This window comes from Echinops telfairi, unplaced genomic scaffold (assembly GCF_000313985.2).
Source record: "Echinops telfairi isolate 266 unplaced genomic scaffold, ASM31398v2 ScPeMD7_7424;HRSCAF=8462, whole genome shotgun sequence".
In the NCBI taxonomy this organism is placed as follows: domain Eukaryota; kingdom Metazoa; phylum Chordata; class Mammalia; order Afrosoricida; family Tenrecidae; genus Echinops; species Echinops telfairi.
The window spans coordinates 72,002,537-72,013,022 of NW_022111324.1; the positions used below are offsets into that span (position 1 = coordinate 72,002,537).

The following is a 10,486-nucleotide window of genomic DNA, read 5'->3' on the forward strand; positions in this document are numbered from 1 at the left end:
ATGTTTAAGGGGATCTGAAATAATATCTTATTTTGTATAGTTCTTGGCAATATAAAAAATGCCTGTAGGTGACTCACCAAAAATACTATTCAACATATAGAGACCCTGTGGGACCGAGTAGAACTGCCCCCACAGGGTTCCCAAGTAAATCTTTATGGAAACAGACTGCCTGATCTTGCACCCGTGGAGCGGCTGTTAGATTTGAACCACCGACCTTTCAGGTAGCAGCTAAGTGCATAGCAAGTGTGCCACCAGGACTCCTTTATATTTTTGTGTTCTTATTGAACGTGAGGTTACCAGGAGAAAGTTCATGAACTCAAAGGAAAATAAGAAAGTTTAATTTGTCTCAAAAGGGGTGGAGATTGTATTTCTGATTTAAGGAACTGTTTCAATTCCTTTAAAGTGCCTGGTTATTTGATTAAATATAACTATTTTGCTCTCGGGTTACAAGTACATTATTTTGAAATAATGATAAAAGAGATAAATTTACTACTGCCTTGCATCTTAAAAGTTTTCATACTTTGATACATGGGTATCCCTTTTTAATTCAGCGAAATGTCTGACTTTCTTGAATGCTGGACTGTACTTTTTAAAACTTTCTTGGGAAATACTGAATTCAGGAGAAATTTTTAAAAATCATTTTATTGGGGGACTCTTACAAATTTATAACAATCCATCATTCAATAGTATTAAGTACACTTGTACATATGTTGCCATCTACATTTCCAAAACAATTTCTTTCTACTTGAGCCTTTGTCGGGAGCTATGTTTTATATGGGCCTTCAGACAGAATTTTATATCAGTTGCCCCTGGTGGAGCCATAAAAGCCAGTTGAATTTGGTATTACCTTAGAGGCATCTTGCGTCATACAGGTCTGGGATTGAAACCCAATCGCGTGATAAGAGGTTTTCATCATCCATTTTCTCTATAATAGATTGAAGAATATTTCAACAGGGGGGTTGTGAGGAAAGTGCTTGCCACAGTGAAATGCAAATGCATTTTTAATCATCTTTTGAAGGGGAAAATATCCCTAGAGACAAAAAACTTGGCTGATTTCCTTCTACCTCTAATAGTCTCAGTACAGCTGATGCCAAAAGTACAATTCTTTGTCAATTACTCTTAAGCATTTAGAGAATCTATTTCTCCGGCCTTAGCCCTAAATATTAGTAATTCAAGTGGTACCAATGATCAGAATTGAACCATCATTAGGATAATAAGCATTAAGCAACTTTACAGGTATCTTTTATATTAAAACAGGTTTCATAAATAATGGATAGAGGTACTCCCATGACTACCTTCATCCCAACCAAGCCCACTGCCATAGAGTCGTTTCCAACGCATAGCACTCCCACCGGAGAGAGGAGAAGGGGACCCGTGGGATATGGAGGCTGTGAAACTTCAGGGAAACTTAAATCGTTGTGAGGCTTTATAGCTGAATCTTTCTCCCTTATCTTTCCCCTCAGAGCTGCTGGTGGGTTTGAAATGTTGACGTTGTGTTTAGCTGCCAATGAGTACCTTACCAGTACATCAATCTATATACTGTATGTTGAATTTGGTGGAAAATTCTTGAAATCTAACCAGCTGTTACTTCCATGTACAAAAAGATGTGGAGTCATAAACTAAGCTTATTGATAGCCTCTATTGCTAAGATGAAAATGCCTCTTACCTTTGTATCAACCATTGTTACCATTTCTCTACTGTTTGAAAATGTTCTGCTTAAAATCCAAAAATAAAAATTAAATGTTCTGCTTCAATTTTACCATTACAGGACTTAGACCTGATTCTCTTGTAGCTTGGCCTACCTTATCTGTGACTTTTGTCTGGTAAAATGCTGGGTCCGGCAGCGGAGGCATGTTGTTGGGAAATTATTGCCCTATTTAGAGCGATCATCAGATCTGCAATTTAACAAGAGCCCCAATCAGTCCTTACGCTTGATCAGCACTGGTTTAAAGTAACCTGTGTATTATGTAGTGCAAATGTATTATAGGGAGCATCATCACGTCGCTCAAAAAGATGGTTGGTTTCAGTGTTGAATTTTATTGGTGATCCAGTCTTGCCATTTATTGTCAGCTTTGGTGTCTGGTCATTCAAAAGGTTATTCTAGCCTGTGTCATCTGGATTTAGGGACCTGTTGCTAAAAACCCTCCAAACTTGAGGATTGGACTTCCTAGCCTCACCATTGGCAAGCAGTTTGTGGCTTTAGGCAAGTTACTATACCTTCTGTGTCCCATGTTCTTTTGCCAAAGAAAGCGGTAATACTTGCTACACCTGCTTTTTCTGAGAGCTAGTGGAAGGATCAATTCAAATAAGATCCAGTGCTTGAAAATGGTTTGGAAATAACCAAGGAAGTGTAAAGTTGTTGCAACCGTTGATGGGTCTGATGCTGATGTTCCCCTAGGCTATATGGGGCCCTGGGTTTGTTAAGGAGAGTGATGGTTTTCTAAGTGGTTACTGTGGTAATTGAAACCAGGTCTGTAGATCCTCTTCACCATTACACTTAAATCTTACCTTGACAGCTTTCTGGCTAGCTCTAGTGGCTTAGCTTCCAAGCCAAAAACACTGCCCTGAAGTTTGATTGCATTCTTTGGAGAATTGTAGGCCATTAACAAATGTGTGTGCAAATTATATTCATGAATACATTTTTTATATTTATATGGATTCTATTATGGGTGTATGATAGCCTTTAAGTAAGATAGTATTATTTTGTCTCTGAAGCATGAATAATTTCCTTATTTTTTATGGATCGAAGTTTCTTGAGTCAGAAACCAGGATAGAGTATAATTGTGGGGTTTTTTTTAGTATAATTGTTTTTACACCTTTTAATCACATGAAATGCTGATTACTTTTTTCATGTCAGCATAATTTCTTCTCTCTATTATGATGATGGAACTAGTCATGGGGTTTGTGGTTCAGTTAGCTTTGTTGCAACATATAACCATTTATGTTTCCAGAAATTTTGACAGCTGTAAGATAAAGCCATAATGAAACACTTTGTTGACATATAATGTGCTCATCCATTTTTTTTGTTCAACTCTGTATGCATGTACTACTTCGTCCAATATTTAATAAGATTATGTAGGGTATCATTTTAAGAGGGTAGTTATATATTGAGATGTAAACAATTTATATCTAGTGAATGTCTCATTATCCCGTGAGGTAAAGTAATTTTCTGTTTTTACCTTTAATAATAATTACTCATTGTTCATTATTAGTTACTGTGCCAGGGACTTTATGTATTGGTCTTATTACTATAAGAAGACTCATTCATGGCAAAAGCTGTAAGCAGTACAGAAGGTAAAATATGAAAATATGCTCTATTCTTCCAGATGGCCCAAACCAACTCTCCACCAGGAAGCAATGTTATTAGCATTTTCTTACATCTTCTAGAAATTATTTAGTATAATGTATGTATATCTGTCCTTCCTTTTTAAAATCAAGTAGGTTCACAGAACCATATATGCTGTTCTGAAACTAGGTTTTATTGCCGAGTTCTTTCCGTAGCAGTATATCCATACCTAACTCATCATTTTTTATTGTGTAGAATACCCAAAGTATCAATGAGACAAAATTTTAATTCCCTATTGATAATGAGTGAGATTGTTTCCAGTTTGCACTGTTAAAATCAGTGTTGCAATCAGCATTCTCTTATGTATACATATATCTTTTTACATACATATCTTTGTTCAGAGATATCCAAAGCATGACTTTTGAAAACTAGAATTTTTGGTCAAAGGATAAGGGCATTTTAAATTTTGGTAAGTAAGTTATTCTCTTGGAAATTTTTACCGATTTACAATTCAAACAAAAGTAACTCGAAGTGTAAACCAGGGGTAAGAGTATAGGTAGCTTGGCCGAGGTTCTCATTTAGTACTGGTTGGGAGCATTAACTTCCAAATGCAGGCTTCCCATTGCTGTTTTTCTCAGTTGTCATTTTACAGCATAATTTTGATGTAAAACTAAGACCCATCATTCTGCATCTTGTTTCTGTCATTGCCATTCCATCAAACAGTAATGGTAACTCTTTATATCATAAGCATACAGCTATGGCTTTCAGAAAGTGGTGTAGTGGATTATGTGTTGGCCTGCAAGCCTCAAAGTCAATTGTTCAATTCCACCAGTCACATCAAGGGGAAAAGATGATGTTCTCTGCTCCTTTAAAAGTTTACAGACTTGACACCCAAAGAGGCAGTTATAGTTTGTCCTGTAGGGTCTTTCAACTCAATGGCAGTGAGTGGGTTTTGGTTTCAAAGCATTTAAAAATATTCATAGGGATCTTATGAGATGAAACGTGATTATTATATTGATTTACACAAGTGACAAACAGGCTCTAAATAAATAAGTTTTAAAATTTGATCAAAAGATGGTCTTCAGCCAAAGGACTAGAAGAGCCAAACTGCAAGAACATGCAGAGCGTGAAAACACTAGTCAAAAAGGTAAAGCAATGGGTGTGGTATTGGTGTCTTTGAATATGTTCCTAATGGCATATTATACTCAAAAATAAAATATAATATGTTTTGGCAGCTCTTCTGTGTTATGGCCTTGGGGACAACAGATGGTATAAACTTTGCTGTCTTTTAAAGCTATTATTATATTTGACCCAAAGCTTCTGCCATCCATGTCATTAACATTTTCTTTTAGGGGCTCCTCGTTTCAAGTGCTCTTCCTCTCTCTTTTCTCTTCTCTCTTCCTGTTAGTGATCTACAGCTTAGGCTTCCACCAAGTTCTATTCTCATTTATCTCAGTCCTAAAGAAATAAGACCTTTCTCAGTATGGGCCTTAGGGTCAGCCCTACTTCAGAGTGAAACCTTGCTGTTCCCCTAATCACCTGAACCTCTCCACAAGTACATCCACCGAGCAATGTCTGTAAGCATTTCTTAAAATAACTCTTTCTCTATTTCTTTAAAGATTTAAAAATTGTCTTTATTAAGTACATTTGATTGTTCCCAGTTTATAAGTAAAGAAACCAAGTTAGAGACAGCTCATGTTTCTAGCTTCAAATGTAAGCCAAAGTCAGAGTTCAAATTGTTCTTTACTATCCACCAGTTTCTACTTCATTACAACAAGTCCCTAAGTGATAAATAGGTTTTATTCCAAGAACTCATCTGTAAGTCAGTTATTTGGCACTTGAACTGCATCTTACCACAGTGGAAATTTTTAAAAAGGTTATAAAGGGTGATTAGGTCCCTCCACTGGCCCACAAAAATCTATCAAACTCGTGTGTAACTAAAAAATTATGCATTTGCCATAAAAATTAGAGGGAACAATAGTTGGAATTCTGATTACAAGAGAGAAACTTATTTCTCCTTGGGAAACGCTGATTTAATTAGATGATAGGGAAACATGAAAATTTTAACATATATAAGGTGGGGATTTTAAGGCAATTTCAAGGGTGTTAGAGATCGAAGGTTCTCTGATTTTGGTTCAATTTTACTTTAAAACTTGGAGGATTTTTATTGTTGTCGGATACTTTTCAGTAGCATAAATTACCCTATCGCTATGATTAGAGTCAGTAGAATTATTTGGATTAAATATTTACGGAAGAATGGGTTGTTTTAGATGATGTCAACTGCCCTGAGCTGTAAAACATAAGTCTCCTCTCCAAATAAAACCCAAACAAACATGAAAAAGTACTTCTTGCTTCAGTTCCCCTAGTGGTGAGGAAGGCAGGATGCTGATTTCCCATCCGCTAGGATGGCCTAGCTGGGGTCTCCAGAAGAGGGGTGAGGGCAAGAGTTTGGGGTGGGGGTTGGAGAAAGCAGAGGCATCCAGTGATTTGTGTGTGTGGAGTGTTTGTAAATGAGAGTTGCTAATTCTGGAAAATGACGGCCTTGGTCTCATCTAGGATTGCTTCCTATATTATGTAAACGGTCTCGCTGAAGCATACAAATAAGTATGTCACATTGCAGTTAACTTTTTAAAAGTTTACCCAGTCTTATCAAGTAGATTCCAACTTATATAGAAGACTGTAAATTTTTACAGGAACAGATAGCCTCACCTTTCTCCCAAGGAGCAGCTGGTGGATTTGAACCACCCAACCTTGAGGTTAGAAGTGCAATGCTTAATCCCACCAGAATTCCTTTCTCCTAGTGTTCACCCACCCACTACTCATGATTTTGCCACGTGAGAATAGTAGCCCAGCCCCCAACAGAGCATGGTTTACCTAAAACACGTGGCATTATTAAGATTATTCAAATTATTTTAACCCATATACTTGTTTATTCTTAGAGTAAGCCTTCCTTATGCATAATGACCCTCATGTATTCGACTACTCACCACAAGATCAGCAGTTCGAAACCAATAGGGGCAATTCTACCCTGTCCTAAAGGGTATGAGTTGGAATTAACTCAAGGACAGTGAATTCAGAGTTTGTTTGAAGGATAATATTATTGAAAAGTTGAAGGATAATCCTAATGTCCTTTCTTTCTCTATCCTCCCATTCCAAACTGTTTTAATTTTTCATAATTACACATATAAGCAGCCCAGGTTTCATGCATTGGTTAAGTACTCAATTGATAACTGAAACACTGGCCGTTCAAACCCACCCAGAGGCTTCTCAAGAGAATGGTCTGGAGATCTGCTTGCATAAAGATTACAACAACAACAAATCCAATGGGGCAGTTCCACTCTGTAGCACGGGTTCACTAGAGGCCGAACCCACTGGTTGGCGCCCCACATGGAGCTGCTGGCCCGTTCCTTTCCTGTGTGTACGGGGAGAGGAGAAAGGCACTGAACTAGAGGTGGCAGAGGAGACAAGAGGGCCCTCTTGGGGCATGAATGGACACAAACAGGAGAGCTGTGTGCTGGCTGACTGTGCTGTGGATGCTGCTGGGTTCCTACCACATCCCCTCCAAGAACCAAGAGTTGTTTTAAAATATCTTACTGTGTTTTCTTTGTATGTGCCCGCCTGACTGTAACTAAATGAATTTGCCTCATTTTCTTTCTTAGGATCAAGAAATTGGAGCATGGCTGTGAGCAATGGAAACAATGAATTTGTGGTTCTGAGCAATGGCAGCATCGCAGCCGGTGCTGCCAGCCCTGGCCTTCTGGCCCCCTGTGATGGAGACCCTGCAGCCCAGCAGCTCACCCCCAAAGATGCGCCAAAAACAAAAGTGAGTCCAAATGGATGCCTACAAGTGAATGGCACAGTTAAATCAGCCTTTCTGCCTCTAGACAACCAAAGAACGCCTCAGCTGTTGACCCAGTGCTGCCACCCATGTCCACACCATCACCCTCTGAGTAGCCATAACAGCCACCCAGAGTGCCATACTGAGGCTGGCCCCGCAGCCTCCTCCGCTTTGGCCTCATGTTGCATGCAGTCACACGCCGACTACTCCGCATCTCTCTGTCCAAACCATGCGCCCGTGTACCAGACTGCGTGCTGCCTTCAGCCCACTCCATCCTTCTGCCTTCATCATGTCTGGCCTGACCATTTTCAGCATCAGCCTGTGCAACAACACATAGCCCACGTAAGGTGAGTGGTTTGAAAGTGTTACTGGCCTTTGGGATTCAACTAATACTGCATGAATGTGATTGTGTTCATTTCCCCCAAAAAAGAGAAGAGAAAAAATATTACCAGGAAAGAAAGCCCGTGGAAACGAATAGCTAGAGAGATTGTGGGAAGCCTATTAAAAGGCGAATGAAATGATATTTTGTTTTAACCCCCTGATTTCAAAGTCATTTTCACCCGCCCTTTTCTTTTCCACCGCTGTAAGCTGGTTTAAGGGTCTCTCCTAGAACCGGAGCTATAAAATTCCCTGAAAGATTTTGTTGTTATCCTAGGCAGGAGACAGAGTTGTGCTGGGGCTGCTAACCAGGACTCCTTTATTTGCTATCTCTTGGGATCAACCTCAACGCAAAGTTTGCTTCCTTAGGCTTCCTCCTGGCCATACGCAGCAACACCTATTCACGTGGTTTGGGTGATTCTGTGATATGTTGAGATCAAACATAAACATCTATTCCTTTTATAGCAGATGAAACCCGAACATCTTTAGCAAAGGACTTGAGATATTTTTGGGAAGCATTTTCAGATGTGGAAAATACTAGAAAAACCCATTCTAGGTGATTTTCAAGTAGCTTTCCCAGGAGTACTTTCCCATGCACCACAGATAAGCAATGATAATATGTTTTACAAATACTACTTTGGAGAGACCATACTACTGTTTTACTTTTTTAGGCAATAAAGATTTTTCAGTGAGCTGGAAGACAACATTCTCTCTTTTTTAACTGTAGTATAATTTATTTATGGGAAAATGCACAGATCTTAAGTGTATAGTTTGATCAGTTTTGACAAATGCATGTTCAAGTCGAATCCATATTCCTGTCATAATGTGAAACATTTCCACTACCCTAGAAAGTTTTTTTATGCCCCATTCTCAGTCATTCTCTTTCCTCCAAGAAGCAATCCCTGTTCTGAGTGCTGTCATTACGGACTTGTTTTGCCTTTCCAGAGCTTCATAGAAACTGAAATGAGACTGCATACACTCTGTGCCGGTTTCCCAGAGTTCTCTATTTCTTGTCTATGTTACTCTTCCTTTTTTGTTACTGAATAGCATTCCCTTGTACTTGGGGGAAATTGTATTATGTGGTATATGTATATATAGCAAAACACTTGCTAATTCAACATTTTTGGAAATTGTATTATGTGGTATGTATGTATGTATATGTATGTATATATATATATACATACATACATACCACATAATATATAGCAAAGCACTGGCTAATTCAACATTGTTTTATGTGTACAATTCACGGACATTGCTAATATTCTCATCAGTGGTAATGTTCATCATGTTGTGTGACCATCACCACTGTCTATTTCCAAATTATTCCACTTCCACTAATAGAAAGTCAGTGGACACTAAGTAATGACTTTTCCTTTTCCTCTCCCCACACTCTTGGTAACTATTAATACATTTTGGTTTGAATGCGTTGCTTATTTCACCTAAGTTTGGTTAGCCAGTATTTGTCCTCTTGTGGCTGACTTATTTCACTCAACAAATATTTTCTAGGTTTATCGATGTTATGGCATGAATCAGTACTTCACTTTTCTTTATAGCTACATGCTATTCTGCTGTAAATATTTACCACATTTTTTTATCCATTCCCCTGTGGGTGGGCATTGAGGATATATCTCTCTCTTTGGGCTATTGTGCACATTTTTGTACAAGGCAGCAAGCTCAAGTTTAACTCGTGAGCTGGATCTAAGACATCACTAAGGAATACATACTTTTACCTTTGTCAGCTTTTAGACATTGTTGAGATAATCTGGTTTGATTCTTTCAGCATGGGATAGAATATGAATTTGTCTGCCACATGTTTCTTCAGTTTTTTGCATTTACTTTTCATATAGAATATGAGAGGCATTTAGTTCTAAAACTTTGATAAGGACCTTTACCCAAACCATTTCTTAGTAGTTTGGTCAGCTTCAAACTCTTTCTACTTGGAATTAAAATAATATGACCATAAAGATGGAAAACGTAAATTATGTGATTGTAGAGTGAGATCAAGCAATAGTTGCATCTCTCCTTTTAAAAACTTCACAAAATATTAAAAGTAGGGACAGTTTTAATTCTTTGCACATGACAAGTTATGTTAAGTTTGTCAGGACTTGAACTTAGCATTTCTTGGTGCCCTTAGTTTAATGGAGTGAGAGCCCTCTGTATACATGTAACTAGGCTGGCACCAAAAGACAAACAGATATAGTGTCATATTTGTCCGCCAAGAAAAGTTGCAGAAGAAAGTAGAACATGGTGAGAGAATTTTTTCATATTCTAGAATCATATCTCAAGAATAATACCTTGTAAAGGAAAGGTATGTGGCCAGTTGTATTACATAATTTACTATGGCTTGTGAATTACTTTCCAGTTTCCTACATTTATAAGTTAATTCAATCAACAATATTTAGTGAATGTGTGCTAGGTCCTGAAGATTTCACTGTAAACAAAATAAAACACCGTCTTTCTGTTCATGGAGCTGTAAGCTGGTAGGAAGGGAGCCCTGAAAGCAAGCCCAGGGCGCAATAGTATTGTGGTAAGTGCTACCACGAGGGAGCAGGCAGGGCTGAATGATGAATAGAAGGTGCAGGTGGAGAGAGACAGGAGGAGAGGGTATCTTGCAAATAGAGGGAACCATTTGTGCAAAGCCTTCAAAGGTCGTGTGAGGCCAGTTCCAGCAGAGTTCAGATGACAAGACCCAGGAGGAAGAGAGAGAATGCAGGAGAGGGATATCGATCCTGAGGGCTGTTATAAACATGCAATCCCTAGGGCAATGGAAAATCACTGTAGACTTTTTAAAACAGAAAGTAAACACAATCAGCTTTGCATTTTAGAAAGATCCTCCATGTGCGTTTGAGAAACACACTGAACTGGGTTAGGACTGTTGTGGCCAGGAAGACCCTACCCTCTAAGACAGGATTTAGAAATAATTTCATCCTAGATAGGTTTAGGAGAGATTATTGTTTGGAGTTGAGAAACCATTGAAAGTG

At 38.5% G+C, this 10,486-nt stretch overlaps 1 protein-coding gene across 3 annotated transcripts in view; it reads left to right on the forward strand.

Moving 5' to 3' along the window:
• DISP1 (dispatched RND transporter family member 1) overlaps positions 1–10,486 on the forward strand; it is a 218,988-nt gene that overhangs the window by 152,906 nt on the left and 55,596 nt on the right. For all 3 annotated transcript variants that reach the window (XM_045298064.1, XM_045298065.1, XM_004699931.3), the window contains one exon: positions 6,946–7,471. In XM_045298064.1, coding sequence (XP_045153999.1) covers positions 6,963–7,471 — 509 coding nt within the window. In that variant the 5' untranslated portion in view covers positions 6,946–6,962. The remainder of the gene's footprint in view (positions 1–6,945; positions 7,472–10,486) is intronic.